The 23,413-nt window shown below is 40.8% G+C and overlaps 1 protein-coding gene across 1 annotated transcript in view; it reads right to left on the bottom strand.

Moving 5' to 3' along the window:
- Nucleotides 1-23,413, bottom strand: part of LOC125711692 (flotillin-2a-like) — a 33,893-nt gene that overhangs the window by 2,799 nt on the left and 7,681 nt on the right. The window contains exons 2-10 of the mRNA XM_048980897.1: nucleotides 22,441-22,522; nucleotides 22,209-22,299; nucleotides 4,292-4,415; nucleotides 3,660-3,778; nucleotides 3,257-3,370; nucleotides 3,041-3,160; nucleotides 1,846-2,060; nucleotides 1,329-1,512; nucleotides 49-198 (exon numbers count right to left, since the gene is read on the bottom strand). Of these exons, the coding sequence (XP_048836854.1) occupies nucleotides 49-198; nucleotides 1,329-1,512; nucleotides 1,846-2,060; nucleotides 3,041-3,160; nucleotides 3,257-3,370; nucleotides 3,660-3,778; nucleotides 4,292-4,415; nucleotides 22,209-22,299; nucleotides 22,441-22,522 (1,199 nt within the window). The remainder of the gene's footprint in view (nucleotides 1-48; nucleotides 199-1,328; nucleotides 1,513-1,845; nucleotides 2,061-3,040; nucleotides 3,161-3,256; nucleotides 3,371-3,659; nucleotides 3,779-4,291; nucleotides 4,416-22,208; nucleotides 22,300-22,440; nucleotides 22,523-23,413) is intronic.

The raw sequence follows: 23,413 nt of genomic DNA, 5'->3' as shown, positions 1-23,413 counted from the left end.
CCTGATTATGATTTAAGTAAAACTGGCTGGGAAAAAATGGTCTCGTACTTTGGATAGATCAATTCCTGTTAGGGCATTCACAGACACAGGCAGCTCCGCCAGAAGGCGAGTCACCTCCCCGGTCACATGGCTCCCATCCCCACTCAGGATGACAATCTCATTGGTTCTGCCTAAGGGGGCGGCAACATTCGCTGCAATCTGAATAGACAAACCAAAGATTAAAAAAAAAAAAAAAAAAACTAATGCATCTATTCAGCATTTCAGTCATGTTAACAAACTGGATCTTGGAAAAACAGCTGTAGAGCAAACATAAATGATCACAAAAAGAAGCATTCATAGAATATTTGAGTTATTGAAGTTTTCTGAACCCCAACAACATACATTTTTGTTATGCGACTATACATTTCATTATACAAATGTTTTATGCTTGGTCATAAATACTGTCAGTGGTGGAAGGGATAATTTTTATCCCTCATGTGTTATTCCTGTATTTCATCAAATGGAAACATAATCCAAGGTGTTCTTTTACAGTACTGGGCAGGATAAATACAAAGTATTCCTTATATTACAAGCAATGGCCAAGGTAATCTTGAATATAAGACTAGGTAAGGTTAGTAGGACTGATAAATAGCATGAATTTCAGGTACAATAAGCATCACCCCATTTCTGAAACATCATTGTGTTAGTGCTGTTTTGTAGTGATGGACAAAATGTTGCTTCATGAACTATTTACTGTATTTTTTGACTGAACTAGATGGTGCACTCTGATCAAAAAAGGGCATAAAACATACTCCAAAGCAAACCAAGAGCACCACCTAGTGTGGTCAAAAAATACAGCAAATGGTTCATGAAGCGTCAATTTGTCCATCACGACTGTTTTGCCTTTTTCGTTTCTGTGTGAGGAAAATTAATAAATTACTTATTCTGGAATAATAATAATAATAATAATTGATATTTTATTGATCCCTGTGGGGAAATGAGCTTTGTAGGCAAGAGTAAGCTGGCTGTGAAGGGTAGCCACCTGTTGCGGTGCCCAGGGAGCTGGGGGTTAAGGGTCTTGCTCAAAGACCTGCAGACGTGCCGAGGTTGGGTTTGAACTGGCAACTTTCTGATCATAGGCACACAGGCGTAGCTCCCATTTGTTAGTGTTTTTAAGACTACACTTTTGTTAAGACTACTTTTCAGTAAGGGAGGCTACCTAGTGCACCCTTCACTGTTTTACAGCTGTAGCATGTCACGTATGTACTCAGCACTTTAACTTCCTTACTTATTATCTTACATATATGCAGAATGGGGTTATAAAGAGGAAAGCATTCATAAAAATTAACCTTTGGCAGAGCCTCAAGGACCAGAGCAGTTTTGGCTGCCTCTCCATACTCTTGGTAGGCTTGTGCTTTGAGCCTCATTTTCTCAGCCTCAGCTTTCCCCAAAGCCTCAATCGAGCCAGCTTCAGCTTCACCCATCTTCCGAATCTTCTCCGCTTCAGCCTGAGCTATCAGCACTTTCTTGATCCTGGTCAGGATGATAATAGGGATTGGTCAACATGATTTTTCAGAATGCCAAAATGAAATGAGACTACCCCTTCAATTTAAACATAAAATTTTTTATATAAACTCAAACAAATTAAACTTAATAAAGAAACAAACCTATATGAAAAAAGCAGGTATCTTAGAATACAAGGAAATGAGGTAAGTAATTCCTACTGTTGATTCTTAAAAGACAATAAAATATCCACTGATGCCCCTTATATGGTGCACATGCAGGTGAACAGATGCCCCTATGACTGTATACAACTACACAGATGTATGGTTTTGGGTGCCATGTGGACCAGGGGGAGGGGCTTACTTCAGGCCTTCTGCCAGCTGCTGCATCCTGTAGGCCTCAGCTTCTGCTGGTCTCTTGACAGTAGCAATCAGCTCTTTCTCAGTCCTGGCGATCTCATTTTCCTCAACAGAAATCAGTTTTTTTCTTTGAACCACCTCAATCTCAATCTCCTCCAGTCGAATCTTCTGCTGCTCCTTGGCTGCTTGAAGTTCATAGGCCAGCTGGGCCTCAGCTTTCTGATTGGAGTAGAATCAGAACATCCATTTTTACTTTCCTACAGTTCAGACTGTATGCTCTCAGTAGAAAAAAATACTCAAGTATTCTGCTCACAATTTACTAAACAATTCAAAATTTTTGCGACTCCTTGTAAACTACAGCCCTATCCCAAACAATTATATATGACAGTAACTGAACAAATAATAGCGATGCAATGGTAGAAACTGCACAATATATCGGTTAACATATCGGTAAGTCTTGGTCATGTGTCAGTTTTGGTCGATATAGCTGGCTGATATTTACACTATTTTACTCAACATGAAATAGTTAGAATTACTCTAAGCAATACATTTATGAATGTGTCCTCAAATAATCTGCATTACGGTATACTGGTAAATTTAAACACATTGTAGAAAAGGCTAATTGTTGTCACGGCTATTGTCAGATAGGCCATTTAAGGGTGACTGGCAACTCTATACCAGTCAGTCAGCCAGTGTCAATCAAAATGTTTAGTGTATTAAAGCATTAGTCCAAGTCACACTAAATGCCTCTTCAAACATGGTCAGATGAGCTGAAAAGTAAAAAGACCTTTTACTCACTGTCTGGTCCTCCTCCACTTCAAAAATCTCTCTTGCTCCTCTGCCTTTACCATTTAGAACCTTGCTAAAGTCTCCCTAGCTGGAGCTACTGTGCATAACATTACCCATATAAGTTTGACTACAGATTTATGGAGCACTGAGGTTATTGTAAATATTAGATAAAAATATATTGATTATTATTCCTGGTCAAAATTTCTATATCGGTGCACCACATTGTGTAAATAGTAATATGTTTCCCATAGATTCAGTGCATATTTTTCAAATGTATAACTATTCCATCTGCTCCATGCCAAAATATCCAATAGTGTGGTATCCTCCAAAATGCAGCACAGCTATTTTATGAGACAGCAAACTACATGTGCTGTATTTTGTATATTTAAAATTACATAACTTCCCAGTACCTTGGTGTTTACTTCTTGATTAAAAGCAGCTTTCTGCATTTCCAGCTCACGTTTGGAGTCGGCCATTTTGGTGTCAGCCTGGAATTTAATGTCCATCATCTCCTTCTTACACTCAGCTTCCTGGATAGAAAATAACATTACAGGTTACAAACGGACAAAATACTGACAAGGCATGCCTGTTTGCTTCTTTCGGCGTCTCATTTAAGAGATTCTCACTTTTATTCCAGCATCCCTCTCTGCCTCAGCCACACCGATGTCTGCATCCCTCCGAACCGCTGCTGTCTGGGACTTTCCTAGGGAGCTCAGGTATTCCACTTTGTCGTACACATCCTACAGGATCAAGAACCATCAACTCAAAGTCACATACAAGTTTCACCTTGACATTACTCTCACTACTTTGGTCAATGCATCTGGACATTGATCATTCACATATACACCAATTAGACATGCTGTCATACATAATTCATCTCTATAACAAACAAAAACAGGAGTAATAATTTAACAAACACAGCAAGCCCACTACCTTTCTAGATAAAAAAATATATATTCTTGACAGCGTATTAATGGATATACTGAAGTTATTGTTCTAAAGACTACTGATAAGCCTGCTCATTGTTACCTTTATGGTGAAGCTAAGTATTTCAATACCCATGCGTCCAATGTCAGGAGCTGCAACTTCTCGCACCAGCTGGGCAAATCGGTCCCGGTCCTGGTAGATCTGCTCCACTGTGAGAGTGCCTGTGTGTGTGTGTGTGTGTGTGTGTGTGTGTGTGTGTGTGTGTGTGTGTGTGTGTGTGAGAGAGAGAGAGAGAGAGAGAGAGAGAGAGAGAGAGAGAGAGAGAGAGAGAGAGCTAGGCATCCATGCATACCACAGAAGGTCTACATCTACACAAGTACACCTCTGCCTGAGAATGTCCGGCTTATGGACAACTCGTACTTACAGACAGACTGCCACGAAACCTATTATATTAAAAACTCGGGTTAAATACAGTCATTTTTAATGACGAACACATGCACACAAGCTACTCTATGATGCTCATATGAAAGACTGCACGACTTCAGCAGTTTGTTGGCCAAAGGGTCCAGTAGAGTACCCTATGTAGTTAATTTTATTATTATTATTATTATGGGTGGGTGTGGGGTGGGTGTGGGGGGGGGGGGTTGTGTTGGGTGGTTTTGATTATTTACGCCCAATGGTCTCCCTTGTAGTATTGTATAAAGAAGCATTCCTCAGAGGAAGGGAGAATTTACCGAGAATGGACCGCAAATGTCCCTCTAAGGTTTGCAGGATCACATTTTTGATTTCTGACACAGACTTGCCCAGGAACTGCTCGCAGGCAACGACCAGAAGATCTCCCTCCGTCATCACTTTCACCTGGTGAAGATGAACATGCTCTGGTCAAAGGGTCTCCTAAGCAGAACTGCATTCAACCCATAGCTTAACAGTGTAAATTAAAAAAAAATGGCTATCATTGATGCAGACATATATTTACACATCATTTCCTCATTATATGTATAATAAAGGCTTCTATGACACAAAATGTTACATAATGAATGGAGACAGGTGTGGGTATGTAGGGTTATTGTTAAGCATATTTATTGCATGATCAACTTTACTGATATCACTGCAATAACATGTCATGAAAATATGCTCTTTCGGTGTGAAAATTGGTTTATCAATGGAACTAACCCAAATTACTCATTTATTTAATCAAAAATCCATTTTCCAAATAAAGGTTCCACAATTAATGACACCCCTGAAGATTACTGTAATAAAGTCCATCAAATTTAAACCAGGAATGAAACTAATTGTACTTAAGTTCAGGTAAGTGTTTATGGAATATTACTATGTAATTGCATCACTTTCCTGCTTCACTATTGTATAAAAATGAGTCACTGTGCAAGAAAAATCCCCCTATCATTCCACACCATGAAGAAAACAAAAGAGCTGGCAGTTCAAAAGAGACAGAAGGTCGTAGAACTTCATAAATCTAGTAGCGGCTACAAGAAGATCCACATAAGATTCAATACGCCACTGCGCACTGTCTGGGCGATTATTCAAAAACTTTAAGAGTGTGGAAGAGCTGAAAACTTGACAGGCAGAGAACACATATGCATTTTGCCCCCTAAGATAGGAAGGAATGAAGCAACAAAATCCCAAAGAATCACTATGAAAGGTCATAGACCTTGGAGGCATCTTGGGGTCACCAGGTTTCAAAAAGCATCCTCAGAACCCAACTCCATTACCACAGGCTCTTTAGAAATGTTGCAAGACCCCAAGACGCTTGCCATTTGTCAAAGGTTATTTAAATTATGACTCGACAAAGGTGCTGCGGTCAGAAGAGACCAAAACTGAACATATCTGGAATGGAGACAGAGAAGCATACAAGGAAAGGCACCTCACTCCCATGGTGAAAGATGGTGATGGGTCAGTGATGTTTTGGGGCTGGGTAAGATGGACTGCTTACTGGAGGCACTAGGTAAGATCAATTGCTTACTCGATGTCACCAAGTATCAGGCAATACTGCTGACAAACTGGTTGTCATGGATTTACTTTCCAGCAAGACAATGACCCAAAGCAGACCTCAGAATCCTGTTTCCAAAATAAATTTTCTGCAATGACCATCTCAGTCACCGAGGGCAGCTGATTGGCGCAAACCTGAGACTGTGACTATGCTTCTGTAGCCCAGTTCGAAAAGATCGCCAGTTCAAATTCCATGGCTGGCAGAATGATGTCACTGTTGGGCCCTTGCAAAAGGCCCTTAACCCCAGTTGCTCCAGGGACCACCTGACCCTGCTTTTACAAATGTAAATTACCAGTGCTGAGGAGTAGCTAACTAAAATTAGCGACGCTCCCAACTACTTTTTTTCTGTAGCTTATCAGTAGCACAGCTACTTTTAAAATGCTGTACTTTTTCCAGTAACACATTTTCCCCCCCACAAATAGCGAGGTACCATGGTAAAACTACAAAAAAAAAAAAAAAAAAACTACAAGTACGACCTATGCGCCTTCTGACTAATCACTTTACGACCGTTCCGAGACCTCAGATATGTGGCCATGACTATGCCGTGTCTGGCAGGGTGAGTGTTGCCCAGCATGAGTGACAGTTTCCACCCTGCCTGCTCGCAGTGTGAGCGTCCCTGCAAGATGCCCATCATTCATCTTGTGTTCAGGCTACAGTTCGCCGTGGTCACAGAACATTCCTGTCTGTTTCTGTTTTAGCAGCTTAAATGGTGATAAAAAAAGTTATATTAATGAATTAAGAAAATTGTAATAAAAAGGGTAAAAACACCAAGCAATACGACTTAAAGATGATATTTTATTATACGGTGTACTATATATATAAAATATATTGCATATAAAATAAAGGGCTGATTCTATATTCTATAACATTCTATATTATTTTGCATTCTTTACAAAGACGGGTATTTTCAACTAGCAGGTGTTTCTGATTGGTCTGATTTTGCTTGAAAACTGTGGGAATGGATGTTGAAGGGTTGAAAAATACTTCACAGCAAAAAATATAATCCCGTGAACGCCTGGAGTGATTCTACTCTGGGGCGGCATGGTGGTGCAGTGGTTAGCACTGTTGCCTCACACCTCTGGGACCCGGGTTCGAGTCTCCGCCTGGGTCACGTGTGTGGAGTTTGCATTCGCGTTCTCCCCATGTCGTCATGGGGTTTCCTCCGGTTTCCCCCCACAGTCCAAAAACATGCCGAGGCTAATTGGACTTGCTAAATTGCCCCTAAGAATGCGTATGTGAGTGACTGGTGTGAGTGTGCCCTGCGATGGGCCGGACCCCCATCCTGGGTTGTTCCCTGCCTCGTGCCCATTGCTTCTGGGATGGGCTCCGGACCCCCCGCAACACAGTAAGATAAGCAGTTTAGAAAATGGATGGATGGATTCTACTCTGTTGGGCCCTTGAGCAAGGTCCTTCATCAACTTCGTCCTGGGTATAAGGTATGAACTGAGGTATCTCCTGCCACATGGCTGTAGTCAGGTTCTCATCCCTGAGGTGGTTTGTCATGTGGTGGGTGTGGCAACACGCTGTAATTTTACTTTCCTCACAAACAGGGTTCAACTAGTTAAAGTAAACAACACATTTTCATCCCCTAATATAACTAATGTTGGAGTACCTCAGGGTTGCATTAGCTCACCTGTGCTGTTTACCTTATATACCTTAAATTGCATCCCTAGTTTGCCAAATCAGTTTTTTTTTAAATACTCAGATGATTCCACTCTACCGATTCTGTTAACCAAGTATGATGATTCTACATTGTATCAGAGAAATGTCGACTGACTAGTTGAATGGTATGATAAAGATGGTCTCATTATTAACATTGTGATTTTCCAAAAATAATTTCCTCTAACAGTCAATTACACCCAGTGATGATTCATAATGTGGTAATTAATCGAGCATCAGCCTATAAATATTTGGGTATCATGATAGATGAACATTTCTCATGGACCCCTCATTTGCAAAAATGTACAACAGCATATTTACTTTCTCCAGAACTAGTAGCTTTGGAGCTATAGCTAAATTAATTTCTTGTTTTTTACGTCAATGATTCAGAGCATCATGCTTTATTGTAGCACTGTATGGCTGAGTAGCCTATCAGTTAAAAATAAAACAAATCAATATGATCAAATTGGATCATTGGATTACCTGTGGTGCAGTCCTTTCAGGAAGCTCATAAGAAGAGCATGCTTAGATTATCCAGAAACATTTCCACTGACTCTTCACATGTTCTGCATAAAGAATAACAACTACTGCCCTCAGGCAGACCTTTCAGAGTCATTTCATTAAAACATATTCAATTAAGAAAAAAAAATTGTATTCAAATCTATCATACTGCTGAATCAGTTACGTTCAAATCCAGTGCAATGGGGTGCATGTTATGGGTATTTGTCTATGCCATCGGGTTGTCACCTGTTACTTTTTAGATGTATGGTTATGTCTTTGCCATAAATGAGCCACCCAGTGATGCAATAAGAATTTCAGTCTATGACTGACAATAAAGTTGTATCGTATTGTATAATAAGTATTACTGGATGAAATAGCTTTGATGTAGTTAGCTACTTTTTCTTTGTAGCTTGTCATGTACCTAACTACTATAATAAAACAGAAGCTTGGCTGCAGCTTAGCTACCTTTAATCATAAATAGCTTGTAGCTTGAAAAGCTACTGTTCAAAAGAAGCTTCCTCAACACTGTACATTACTTTGGATAAAAGAATCTATTAAAAAAATGCAAGAGCAATTTGACTTTTTATTCATTTTTAGAACCATGTTTGCATAATGCTTGTTGTCTCACACTGTCTTGTGTGCATCTGTGTGCTTCATGTTCCTGAACTGATATGATAATGATGATAAATAAATAAATAAATAAATAATAGGCATTGAAACAAAAGAAAGATCATTTACAGAATAAAAGAGATGGCGCATTTTTAATTGCCTAATAAATCCTTAATAAATCCTCTGCTGGGCTCTCTTTGTGATGGAGGTGATATTGAGCTGCTATTTCAGGTCATGAGAAATTGTGGTCCCTAGGAATTTAAAAGATTCAACAGTGATGACAACTGAGCCTTGTATGGTTATGGGTGGGACACATGGTGGGGGATTTCGCTTGAAGTCCACGACAATCTCAACGGTTTTTTGGGCTTTGAGTTATAGGTTGTGTTAACAACACCATGATGTCAACTACTTGATCTCCACTCTGTATGCCAACTCGTTGCTGTCCTGAATCAGTCCCATCAGGTTTGTGTCATCTGCAAACTTAATGAGTTTCACAGAAGGGTCTCCTAATGTGCAGCTGTTTGTGTAGAGAGAAGAGCAAAGGAAAAAGCATGCAGCCCTGCTGAGCTCCAGTGCTAATGGTCCGTGGTTCTGCGGTGTGTTTGCTCATTCTCACACGTGTTTGTGAGGAAGCTGTTGATCCACTTCCATAGAGGATCAGGCACAGACAGTTGTGAGAGTTTTGTCCACATAAGCTCTGGGAGAATAGTATTAAATGCAGAGCTAAAGTCCACAAACAGAATTCTGACATATTTCTCAAGGTAGTCTAAGGGTTGGAGCATGAAATGGAGTCCAATCTTAATGACATCATCCATAGACCTGTTGGTTCTGTAGGCAAACCATAGAGGGTCAACAATGGGTCCGCGATGGTTTTAAGTTATGACAGCAGAAGTCTCTCAAATGCCTCCATATCCACTGATGTGAGAGCCACTGGTCTGTAGTCATTGAGACTCTGGGTTCCGTTGGAACAGGTATTATTGTGAGTAATTTAAAACAGGCTGAAACAACACAAAGATTCAGTAACTGGTTGAAGATTTCTGAGAAAAGACAGGTGACAGTTAATCTGCACAGTGCTTCAGAGTGGCTGGGGACACAGAATCTGGACCAGGAGCATTCTTTGTGTTCTGTCTTCTGAAGATCTTGTTTACATCTTTCACATTGAATCTCATGGGGAGGTGACTGGACGTAGGAGGAGTGAGCCGGAGGGACTGTAAGCAAGGTATGAAGGAAGCCAGGTGTGAAGAAGACCCGGCTGAACTTAAGGGGAGTGAGCTGGGGGGAGTGTGAGCGAGGTGTGAAGGAGGCCAGTGAAAAGGTGAGGGCTGTATGAAGCATGAATGTGGCTTTGCAAACCTATAGTGTAATTAATTTAGTGTATTGGGCAGTTGATGTCGTCTAGTACCTGCGTGGCATTTTTCGTTTTGTAACTGGTTATTGTCTGCCTTTCTTTTCAGACTGTAGATTACTTGTTGGTTGAAAACCGGTTTTCCAGCTTTTTAGCGTAATCCACCTAGGCAGCTTTATTTGCTTTTTCTAGTTTGCATTTGGCAGATTTTTGTCACCACTCCTGTAGGCTCCACCTTTTATTGAAGCTGCCTGAGTTCAGGTCTAAACCAGGACTGAAAGGCTTAGGAGAAGTTTCTACCACCAGGCCATAAGGTTTTTGAATCTGGACATGCCGTTGGACCTCACACCCTGAATGACAATGGCCATGCACCGTGGCTGCCACACCGGGTGCCATGTTCACGATTGTGTACACATTGCAAAAATTAACTTAAAATACATTTAAAAATAAAAAGATAAGATCATAGCAATCACAATCCTATCTAAATCCCATGTTCGGTACTATTGATTATGTCTGCATATCTGTAGCTATCTGTAGCCATAGTTATTTATTTTTTTGCCCACTCTGAATTTCCTAGCCAAAGCACCTTAAATGCCAAAAGAAGCCTACTTTGCAGAGGCTGTTTCAGTCATACAAACACTTAGATGATAATCCTGTTACAAATTAGAATTCACTACAAATAGAGCTGACATCTTGGTCACATCCACTGTGCAGTTTTAATTATTATTCCTTTTATAGACTCTTATGTTTAAAAACCAATTAAAAGTTTACCTCTGTTGTTTTTGCATGAGTGCTGCATACATTCTCCGAGACTATCATAATCATATTCATCCTTGCCATTTAAATCACTCGAAGATGGGTTTATGAGAAATTTATGAACTCCTGTTTTGTTTTATAAATACCCCAATATTTATCATAAATAAATAAAAAGCTGAAATCACATCATTAGGACAGCACACTATATGCATGCTGTATTAGTATATTCAACAAAATACTTTTTAATTTCTTGTCATTTCATCTGGATCTTTTTGCTGTATATGGTCTTACGACCAAACCACTTTTTTTTTTTTTTTTTTACTTTTATTTTATTATTTTCCTGAGTTCGCAACCCGTTTTCTATGTGGTGTTTGTATTCTGTTTAGAGGCAGGCTAGTTGCATAACCAAATGACAAGGAAAGCATTTCAAGTCCCACAAGGGAACAGGGAAGTTCCCCAGCTGATTTGGCACTTTTGGTATTGCAACTTCAAGTAGTCGTACCTATCCGGAAGTAAATACAAAAATGAAAGTACCATACCAAAAGTGCCGCACGTGGTGTGGCTGGTTTGAGCTGTGATTCGGCTGTGGGGCATGGTTTGCGATGAACTGGTTTGGAAAAAAAAAGAAGATGATGCAAATATTCAGCATCAGACAGTGACAGAAGACCCGAGTCAAGTAGTAGTGTGGAGGTGGGGAAAAAAATATTTTGTGTTTCAAAGGCGATTTCTTCATCAAGCAAGATGCCAAGATGGCATACGTAAGATGATGGGTGTACTTGTGTTTGTGTATAAGGTTCCCAGCCTTAACAATAGATGAATTAGTGACTATCTAAAGCACATCTGTTTTCGCAGAGCTGAACTTAAAATCCTGAATGCAGCAAAGCTTTCTTATGTCCAATAAGCAGTTATTTGTACTGTAGAAGGGGCAGTCATGTCAGATTTGCATGAAATATAAAGCTGAGTATCATCAGTATCACCATCATGTCTCCTGATAATCTGTCCAAGGGGATCATATAAATATTAAAAAATAATGGCTCTACAGCTGATCCTCGTGGAACACCTAGCAAAACTGGACCACTAACTGATTTGAATGAGCCGATTTTGATCGAATGAGTACACTCACAAGGGTAAAAAATAAACCAATTTAAATGGTTTAGAGGTGGTTTTCCATACGGCGCAATAAAAATCCCAGAAGGAGGTGCTTCATCTCACAGGGCACTGTAGCTATTATCGAGAGGAGTCGCAGAGTATGACTTCATTGCAACTCCAGTCTGTACCGGCAATCGAGGAGGGCAGATAAGGAGGCGTTTGTTAGACAAATCTGTGAGCAGGTGACACACCATCTGTGGTCTTGTGACCCACGTCCCACTTACAGAAGAATCAAAGCATTAAGCACATCTGAATGTGTTCCTTGGAGACTTGCAGTCAGGGTGGGTGATGGAACGGTCCTTATGAATGACATTAGCAGTTGTGACTCGCTGGGCCGGCTACTTTCAGTAGTTGTTTAAAACTGAACCTTCGGCTAGGACACTGGATCTCTCTGGATCCAGTTCTTAAGGCTGATCCCCCAATCAGCTGTGAACCACCAGATCTCACTGAGATGCACAGGTGGTGAAACAGCTGGGGGTAGGGAAGGCTGCAGGGATCTGTAATATCCGGGGTGAACTTCTCCAAGCTGGTGGTAAGGCTTTCCTCCTGGCATTGCAGGCAATCTTTGCTTGGAAGTCAGGAGTCATCCCAACTGCCTGGAAAATGGGACTTGTAGTCCCTAGCTGGAAAGGGAAGGGTGATTGCCTGCATTGCGGTAATTAGAGGGGGATAACACTGCTCTCAGTACCGGGTATGCTCCTTGTTAGGGTTATCTTTAACAGGATCCGTGATCACTTGCTCGCCTATCAGCAATCAGACCAGTCTGGTTTTACACTTAAGAAGTTTACCATCAGCCATATCCTGGCACTAAGGGTTCTCATTGGCGCAATCGCAAATATCGGCAGAGGTTCTTTGTAGCCTTTGTCAATTTTCATAAAGCGTTTGACTCAGTTGATCAAGTTACCCTGTGGGACATCCTGAGAATCCGCAGCATCCCACCTAATTTGCTGGACGTCAAAGCTGGCCTGTACACTGGTACTGTGAGTCCTGTGCAGAGTGGAGAGAGAACCTCCCTGTTCTTCCCAGTTGATTCAGGGGTTCGCCAGGGTTGTTTTGGCTCCTACTCTGTTCAATGCTTGTATGGACTGGGTGTTTGGCCGGGTCGTGGGGTATCTGTTGGTGATGAGATTTACTGGTCTTGATTTTTTGACAAGGCTGTGATCTTCGCAGAGTAAATGGAGACTCTGATCAGGGCTCTTGATAGACTGAGCAAGGATTTTGAGTGCCTGGGATTGCGTGTGTCCGGGAAAAAGACCAAGATCCAGACCTTAATGATTTCTTAGGCACAGCCATCAGTAGTGTGTCTGTCTGCAGGGAGAATGTCGACCTCGTCGAGAGATTTACTTACCTCGGCAGTGGCATTCATGTCTCTGGTGTCTCTTCCCATGATGTCAGAAAACTGATTAGGAGAGCATAGGGGGGTTCATGAGGTCGCTGGATTATATTATATTTGCAAGAGGACGAAGGTTCAAGTCTCTAGAGTCCTGGTGTTCCCTGTCTTGCTGTGACACAGGGACACTATCCAATGAGCGGAGATGAAGACTGGATTCCTTCAATACTGTGTCTCATCAGAGAATCCTGGGGTATTGCTGGTTTGACTTTGTATCTGATGAGAGCTTGCTAGAGGAGGTAGCGTCAGTTACAGCACTACGGCCATGGGGCACGTTTCCTTGAGGGTGATCCTGCTTGCAGGATCCTTGTTGCTAAGGATCCGAGTGGCTGAATCAGGCCGAGGGGACGCCCATGCAACACCTGGCTGTGGTAGACAGACGGCCCTCTCCAGAGTGTGGGACTGGACCATGTGTATGCCTGGGAGGTTGCCGGTCGGGATGGCGAGGCGTTTCGCCATGAGGTGGGTACGGCGACGTGCTGCACCAATGCATGCTCCCCAACCTGACCTGACCTGAATTTAAATCCTATAATTAACTGTATCAATGGCTGTATTTAAGTCAAGGAAGAAGTGCATGGTAGTGGCTCCTCAGTCAATTTCTGTGCACATCATTAGCCATGTGATCCAGGGAAGTTTCATGTGCAACTCCAAAACCCGACAAATGAATCAATCAACGTATGGTCATGGGGTTAATCATGCACTTGGGCCAAGACAATATGCTCCAGAACTTTTGTCAAAAAATAAAGATTGGAAGTGGGGAGAGGATATCATCAGGTTTATAACCAGATTTTGGGAACAGGAGTCATTTACAAGTGTTGTGATAAGGCAGAAAGCAGGGAGACATTTCTTAGAAATGACGTTGGAATAGAGTAATTACCTAGTTTTGCAGGGCTTTACATATATAACAGTCAAGAAGAAGGAAAAAACAGCAGTTACACATGATAAGCCATCAAAGATATGGATAACAGATACTGCAAATGATTATATAAATGTCAAATGATAATATAAAATAAAGGACAAACTTAATCGTAGGAGATAAAAGGGCAAAACTGATTAGAATACAATAAAATAAATGAAAGTATAAGAGAACAAAAGAGACAGATATATATTTAAATGCAGTAAGAAAATTAAAAACTAAAATTGCAGGCAGCTAAAAAAATTAAGAAAATATACAAGCTAGGGTAAAAAGATTATAGTGCATTAAAAATGAGAGCTTCATAGAGCATTCATAATGCATAATAAACATGGCTATAACATGTTATGGAGAGGAGAGGTAAGGAGCACATGCTGATTGCAGTGCATTGCCGCACACACCACACAGTGATCTACCTCTGCGGCCTGTACTACGAAGCGGGGTTACTGGCTTGTCGGATTTAAGGTAGCCTGGGCAAAATGTAAGTAAACGAATATGAAGTCCATTTAAACTGTGGTACCTTAAATCCGACAGTTACCCCGATAAGCCAGTAACCCCACTTTGTAGTACAGGCCACAGGGCTGAGTATCTTAGTGCAGATGTGCAGCACCAGAATAGTCCGAATGGAACAGTGTGAGTTTTTTTCCGGTGGCTGGAGTGCTAATCCTGCCACTAACCCTCAAATATTCCCCGTAAGTTGGAGGATTTCCTTGAAGTGCTGGATGTAAGAGGATAAAATTGTCCCTCTTAGTAGCATCTTGCGGCTGTATTCTGAACCAGCTACAGGTGGAAGAGAGATGACTGACAAGTACGAGAGTACTGCATTAATCAAGTCTTGAAGAGATGAAAGCATGAATGACAATTTTCAAATCCTTAAGAGAGAAAAGATTGAATTTTCTTATAGCTTGTATCGCTGGGTTTATCTGTTTATCAAATTTTATATCAGAATCAAAGATGATGCCAAAATTTTTCAAATAGTTCTGCATGTTTGTAGATAAATTCCCTAAATTCGTGGTATAGTTTCATGTTAGGTCAGAGGGCCAAAGAGAAATCACTTCAGTCTTGTTCTCATTTAACTGAAGAAAGTTTTTTGCCATCCAGTCTTTAATGTCTGTAAGGCACTCAACCCAGAGACGCTAAGAAATTGTCATCATTTGATCTAAATGGGAGGCACAACTGTGTATCGCCATCTTAACGGTTATAGGAGATGTTATGGTTTTGGAAAAAAAATGACCTAATGGAAGCTTATACATACAAAATACAACTGGGCCTAAAATAGAACCTCTCCATAGATGAGGAAACATTCATAATCTTAACAGAGAAAGATCTGTCATTTATATAGGACCTAAACCACTGTAATGCAGTTCCCTGGATACCAACTACTAATTTAGGTTGATCGAAGAGAATAGCATGATCCACTGTATCAAAAGCAATGCTTAGATCCAACAAAATAAGGACAGCACAGCTACCCGAGTCAACAGACAGAAAACAGTCACTGGATACTCTAAGAAGAGCTGACTCAGTGATATGGTTTGTTCTGAAACCTGATTAAAAATTTTCCAAAACATAATTTTTGAAAAGATAAGAGAATTGAGAGAACACTAAGTTACCCAGCCTTGATTTCACCTTCTCCCTTATCATAGTTCTCTTTTTTTCTTCATTGACTTTTAGAAAACTATTGCACATCCACTGATTTATACAGGATACACAAGCATATAAACTATTTGTCACATTATCAGATTCTCATGCTACATAGAACTGTGTATCATAAGCATAGCAATGAAAACCAACAGTGTATTTTCTAAAGATGCTCCCAAGAGGAAGCATATAAAGAGAAAAGCAGGGGACCAAGGATACTACCTCGTGCTATTCCACAGTCGGTTGTTAATGGTGATGATACAAATTCCCATAATTTGACCAGAAAACTTCCTGCTATATACATCTTGAAACAGTTCAACAGAATCAGAGAATCCTATTGACTTAGGGCAGTGTAATAGGATGGTGGTCAACAGCATAAAATCTGAAAATCAGAATAATAGATCATTAATTACCTTCAATAATGCAGTCTCAGGGCTACGATGAGCACTAAAACCTGCTTGGAATTTTATAAATATATTATTAATATGAAGAAATTCAGTACATTGGAAATAGGCAATCTTCAATAAAACGGGCCGAAAATTACTAAAAACAGTATTTTCTGAGACAGGCTTTTTGAGGAGTAGTTTAACCACGGCACATTTTAAAGAATTTGGAAATGTGCCTGTTAAAAGTGATGTACTTACAATGTGCAAAGTCCATTTTGCAAATAACTGAAAAGCTTGCTTAAAAAAATATAGTAAGAATGGGGTCAGTAAAATATGCAGATGGCTTAAACTATGTGACTACCCTTGGCAAACATTCCACATGCACCGCTCTGCTTGTGAAATATGAGAGACATATTGCACAGTTCAAAGAATGAAAAACTGAAGGCTGGTAAAATGACTTTAATGAGCTTATTAATCGTGAAGAACAGTACTCTGGGGTTTCTTTCACCATCACAGACTAATTGGGAGTAATAGGAAGATCTAGCAAAATGATTAATATAAAATGTAAAGTAAAAATACATAAAACAAATTAACATGCACTTTACCTTTGAAATGAATCGCGGATGGTACGAGGGAGACGAGAGAAAGGAGGAGGGTTATTTTGTAGGATGACTTTTACTATAACTAACAGAATCACTGCTATCTGTTGGCTCACTGGAATCTTTTCTTTTTGTGCAACATTAACAAGGAACCTATCCAATGACAGCCACTTTTGCCTTCTTGTCGATTTCGCGGAAATGTGGACATTGCATTGTCATTAAACAGATTCATCGCTTGCACATCTACGCCCTTATTCAGGTGGTGCTTTTCTACTAATTTTTCACTATACACTCACTATACAAGTGAGGCACGCTGACTGAGACCAAGCATGGGAAACGATTACCCACAATCCCACAGCAAGAGAGAGAGAGAGAAGGAGGAATCATCAGATCAGTTGTAATTACGTGACACTAGGCAGACAAAGCGTATACGTAATACTCGCTCGTTTATCAAGTTAAAATTTATTACAAATTTTTGCTCGTCTTGCAAAATGCTCACAAACCAAATTACTCATGATCCAAGGTTTTATTCTATATGCATTTACCTTACATGAAACATAAGTTTTAAACTCATTTATATCAGAATTCTCAATTTGAAAGGTTATAACAGAGAAACAAAACCTTCACTGTAAAGGCTGATTTATACTTCTGCATCGGATCAACACTGTATGACATAGTCATGGACCCTACACCATAGCCTGATGTGCACCTCCCCAGAAAGGTAAGTACACATTGTGGCCATGCAGCAGCAATTTCTCTTGTAGCTTCCTTCATTAAACAGGATCTACCTCTGCTAAATGTTGGATATCCCTCAGAATGTTATTTGAATCCAGGTAATCTACCACTTTCACTTGGATTATAGCTTCCATTACATTTCCAGTTATGCAAGTTAAACTAATTGGCCTATAGTTTGCTGGATTACTTCTATCCCCTTTTTTGAATATGGGCATTATATTACCATGCTTCCAATAAGAGGGTACCACACCAGCAGATAGCGATTTCTGGAATAGTAAAGGTTGGCTAATACTATCCCTCATCTCTTTTTAAACTATAGGTAAGATGCCAGGGCGGCATGGTGGTGCAGTGGTTAGCACTGTTGCCGCACACCTCTGGGACCCAGGTTCGAGTCTCCATCTGGGTTACATGTGTGTGGAGTTTGCATGTTCTCCCCATGTCATCGTGGGGTTTCCTCCCACAGTCCAAAGACATGCTGAGGCTAACTGGACTTGCTAAATTGCCCATAGGAGTGTATGTGAGTGAATGATGTGTGAGTGTACCCTGTGGGGTTGTTCCCTGCCTTGTGCCCATTGCTTCCGGGATAGGATCCAGACCCCCCGTGACCAAGTATGATAAGTGGTTTGGAAAATGGATGGATGGAGGTAAAATGTCATCAGGGCCCTGCGATTTTTTACATTTATTTTGAGCTTAGCTAGGCTTTGTACCACATCAGCCTCAGTTATACATATACCGGTCATAGACGACACTGTATACATACTAAATGTTGGTAAGTTACTCAAACAACAAACAAATTTATTTTTGTATAGCGCATTATCACAACATTACATTGTCTCAAAGCGCTTTACAGCATCCTCACCCAAAGCCCCCCAGTGAGTAAGCCAAAGGCAACAGTGGCAAGGAAAAACTCCCAAGAAGGAAGAAACCTTGGGAGGGACCAGACTCAAAGAGGGAGCCCATCCTCCAGGGGCCGGCAGGGATAGTCAAATAAGATAGTCAAATACTCGTGTTCTCTACTGTGAACACCCATGTAAAATAATCATTAAACTCATTTATTATATCGATTTCATTTTCTAGGCCCTTACTATCCTGCAAATTAGTGATTTCAGCTTTTATAGCTCCTTTGGAGTTAAAATATTGGAAGAAACATTTATTGTTATCCTTAGCCTCCAATGCAATTTTCCTTTCTACATTCCCCTTGGAGAGTCTAATGTTATTTTTTAACTCATCCTATAGACTTAGATACTCCTGCTTTATTTTGAAATCAATTGCTATTTTCCTTTTGTGGAACAGAGCGGAAAAAAAAATCAATTACAAATGTGTAAGCAGAGTCATCATGCAATCGATACGTGGAACCATAATTCATATGTCTTACTGAATTCTGAGTTCTTAAAAATTTAGAACCATTTCTAATTTGGAACCTGTCCAAATAGGTAAGTGTTTTCATGCCGCAAGAACCTTTTCCTTGAACCAGGGATTTTTCTTGTGTCCACACTGCAAGAACTCGGCCCGATTGTGGTTCCTTGGAGGCAATTCCAGAACCCCTTCTTAGGACTAATTCCAGACTACGTATTTTTTGTTCACACGCAGACTACTGGGGAGGTGCGTATAGCGATAAACTTGCCAATTGGTTGATGACTAGCACTGGTGCCACTTGGAAGTTACACGGAAGTGCAGAAAAATAAGTGCAGCTGAGCAAAGATTTAGCACATGGAATTATTTATGAACTTCAATTACATTTAATGCAACAGTTAATACATTCTCCATATTACTGCACTGAAAAATTCAATCGCTAACTAATATTGTCTTTAGCCTAATATCTCTGCTGCCAGTGGTGAAACTTGCCAGTGCTTATTAGTGAGATAACATTTTTTATTCTTGGAAAATGAAAGATCAATCTGCTGGCCAGATTTAATAAGAATCATGAACACGAGTCATACAATTAAAATATTAATAAAAGGCTATGTTCTATTTTGATCTGTTTTACTTATCCTCTGCCGTTTTGGTGTGGCGGTGCAGTTTTGTATGAAATTATGTGTGAAGTTTAAGCTACAAATGTTTTGCATCTCTCATGCTTATTTAGCAGTGGTCTCCGTTCCTGGTATACTGCAAACAATATTTCCCATCCCTTCTTTCCAGGCATAAAATGACATGCAAGAAGAAAGGTTTATATCAATAATGGCTATAATGGAGGGGGGCACTTAAGAACATAAGAAATTTACAAATGAGAGGAGGCCATTCGACCCATCAAGCTTGTTTGGGGAGAACTCGGTTAATAGCTCAGAGTTGTTAACATCTTATCTACAATAGCTCTGATTTAACTGAAAGGGTTAAAGCAGATAAACTCGAAAGGGTAAAAGCTTCCAGGGTCACTGCTTATTTCAGTTCATTATATACAGTTTCCCCCCCCCACCCAAACTCTTAAATTTGACATTTGCAGCTTCGGTTATTCATGAGGTGCCCTTGAGCAATTAAATGGGATCGTTTTTGGAACTTGCTGACATACCACAAAAACATATAAACAATACTGAAAAAGATTTCCATCATAGGGGGTGGCATGGTGGTGCAGTGGTTAGCACTGTTTCCTCACATCTCTGGGACCTGGGTCGAGTCTCCGCCTGGGTTACATGTGTGTGGAGTTTGCATGTTCTCCCTATATCGTAGTGGGGTTTCCTCCGGGTACTCCGGTTTTCCCCCACAGTCCAAAAACATGCTGAGGCTAATCGAACTTGCTAAATTGCCCGTAGGAGAGCATGTGTGAGTGAATAGTGTGTGAGTGTGCCCTGAGAAGGCCCCCCATCCTGGGTTGTTCCCTGCCTCATGCCCATTGCTTCCGGGATAGGCTCCGGACCCCCCCAAGACCCAATAGGATAAGCGGTTTGGAAAATAGATGGATGGATGAACTTCATCCGAGTGTCTAGACACTGAGGAATTCTCCCTTTTTCTTAACATTTCTCTTAGTTTATTTGAGCATTTTAACACAGATTCAATTAGAACATACATAATACTCTCACCAAGAACTGATGAGCATCAGAAACACAAGAAAAATCTTTATAATACGTTTAACATAACTAGTATACCACTGGAGATGATTGGCCAAAAGAGCGTCAGGGTTTCCAGGGATCCTGGTGCCACTCATGATGAAGTGCAGGTGGCGCAAAGAACATAAACAAAAGAGGGGCAAGGGGGCCAAAGCACAAGCTAGACTAATCCTAAGCTCCCCAGTACTTTCCTTGCCAACATGTAGTCCGTAACCAGGAAAGCAAATGAACAGGACTTGGGCCTTGATATTTACAAAAACATGGGTGAACTCCAACACTAGGTGTTACTATTAAACTAGCAGGCCACATCCTATACTGCAGACAGTACAAAAGACTCTGGTAAGAGCAAAGGTGGAGGTCACTGTTTTTACATTAAAAAACAACTGGTTCTCCGACTGTCAATTGTCACCGCTCCCCCTCACTAGAATATTCAGCAACTTTACAGCTGCAGTAATCATAGCTGCATATGTACACCATTAACACAAAGGTAGCACTAGACAATCCATTTCAAGCCATAACTCAAACCAAAAATTCATTCTCCAATGGAGTGTTGATTATGGCTTATAAGACAAAATCTTAAAAATCATAAAACCAATTTGCAAAATTTTAGCATGTAAAATTCCCCACCAGGGGCAGCACGGTGGTGCAGTGGTTAACACTCGCCTCACACCGCTGGGACCTGGGTTTGAGTCTCTGCCAAGGTTCCATGTGTGTGGAGTTTACATGTTCTCCATGGCATCGTGGGGTTTTCTCCGGGTACTCTGTTTTCCCCCCATAGTCTAAAAACATGCCGAGGCTAACTGAAGTTACCAAATTGCCCATAGGTGTGCATGTGCACCCTGCGATGGGTTGCCGCCCCATCCTGGGTTGTTCCCTGCCTTGCACCCATTCCCTGTAGGATAGGCTCCGAACCCCCAAAACACTGAACAGGGTAAGCGGTTTCAGAAAATGAATGGATGGAATTCCCCACCAGAGGTATAAATACATTGGACCATGTTTATAGCATGTTTATAACATAAAACAGAGCTCCCCACATTTAGGACAGTCTGCCCATATCTCACTGTCCCTAAAAACATTCCACAAACCAATCATAAATAGAATTAAACCCAATACCAAAATAATAATGATATGGCATGAGAAAGCCCTCCCCCACCTACAGGACTGTTCTGAGTGCACAGATTGGGACAGCTTGGAAGAACAAACATCACATACTGAGAAGTGAGACATTAACCCTTACACATGCTCTTTGCCCGATTACATCAAGTTCTGTATTGATAAGCTGATTGTTGATAAACAGATATGCATTATCTACAACCAAAAGGCCTAGACCAGGGGTGGCCAATCTTATCCGCAAAGGGCCGCTGTGTGTGCAGGTTTTCACTGCAACTCCCTAATTAGGTCACTAATTCGAGGACTGATTGGCTGAAGAGTCCTCACACCTGGGTTTGAACAGCTGACCTACAGGTTACCCCAAAAACCTGCATAAACATCGGCCCATTGCGGATAAGGCTGGCCACCCCTGGCCTAGATGATCAGTGAGGTCCGACGCCTTCTAAAAATACCTGATTCAGCATACAGGTCTGGAGGTGCTGCAACACACAGCTGTCAGCACATAAATACCACTATACGTCATAGTTCCAGGGCCAAAGAAAACTGCCACTAAAAGCCTGAATGACTCTCATCCGGTCGCTCTGACACAGACCGTCATGAAATATACTGCTTTTGGTGTATGAGTATATCACCCACCCTGGATCCACATCAGTATGCATATCGGACAAACAGATCCACTGAGGATTAGATGACTGATTGATTGGATTGGATTGATATTCTTTTAGCCAAGACTGCAAAGATTTTAGTGCAGCAGGCCACCACCGTGATATGTTACCAGCAGAAACATTCAATTTAGAAAAATTAAGATTTACCTGTGCCACCCCAGTAACAGTAAGAGCTACACCTTCAGCTGTCTCTACATCCTCACATTTGGGCTTCACAGTCATTATTTCAAGTGAAATCCTGTAAAGAAAACAACAGCCAGTGTATCACCAACAAGACTCCATTTCTGTATGATTTGTCATAAGCAAAATGAAATATTAGCATATTCTGCTCTGAAGCTGGTGACAGAATGCATTTGATGACATTATTCAGATGTTATACCTTTGAATATCAGAGATACACCACCATGCCCAGGTCCAGCCTCCAACCACATATGACTTGTCATCAGAGCCACAACAAGCACCTGTGGGGACACAGAGAGCACTTCATGATACAGGGAAACAGGAAGTTACAACCTGACCGACTGTGGCCTAATGTTAAACAAGAAAGACACTCCTTTTGGGCAGGATGGCAAAGGGAAGAGATATTATAAAGGGACTTCATTTGGAGATGGGAATGAAGATGGTTGGAATAAAAATAGCAGGGAAAAACTAAAACAAGAACTGGTCCTTTCAACATCAGAACAGAAGGAGCCACATGAAAAACAGATGTCCGATTCTGGAAAGCGTTACAGCAGTGTGTGGGATCAGCCGTCAGGGGTGAAGCCCCTTCTTGCGCCAAAACTAGAATCTGACTGATATATATGAAGTGAATGAAAATACTCCATCCCGCCCATTGAGGCCACCCTTGGCCATCTGTCTCCATTTTTACAGTTCTATTATTTATTTTTTGGAAATTGATACATAAAATTAAACATAATGCATTCCTACGTATATAAAAACTACACAAAATGATTTATCCAAGATGCACATAATTTCTATTAATAATCAAGACATCGATATCAGTGTGACTAGGGCTGTGCGATATGACGATATACATCATATTTTTTCATATAAATTATCATTTATTTTGTGGTGTCACAAAATACACTGTTTACAGCAACATTTTTTCCATCATTGGGATGAGTTTTGCAAGGTTATACACCATCATATGGCACATATGGTATGGAAGTTTTTATTGAACTTTAATTGTGGATCGTGTTACATTTATGACTTCCCTCCAATAGATTTGTGGATTTCTGTCCAGTTCGTATTGCTACAGAGCCCCTAAAAGAACTGGGTTGGAAACTATTCTGAGAAGTAGTTTTGTGTTCACTCCCAGTAGTTTTGCAATACCACTACACTTGCCCACTTGC

This window comes from Brienomyrus brachyistius, chromosome 17 (assembly GCF_023856365.1).
Source record: "Brienomyrus brachyistius isolate T26 chromosome 17, BBRACH_0.4, whole genome shotgun sequence".
In the NCBI taxonomy this organism is placed as follows: Eukaryota; Metazoa; Chordata; class Actinopteri; order Osteoglossiformes; family Mormyridae; genus Brienomyrus; species Brienomyrus brachyistius.
Note: the sequence above shows the minus strand (reverse complement) of the source record. Positions and strands in the feature narration are given on the sequence as shown.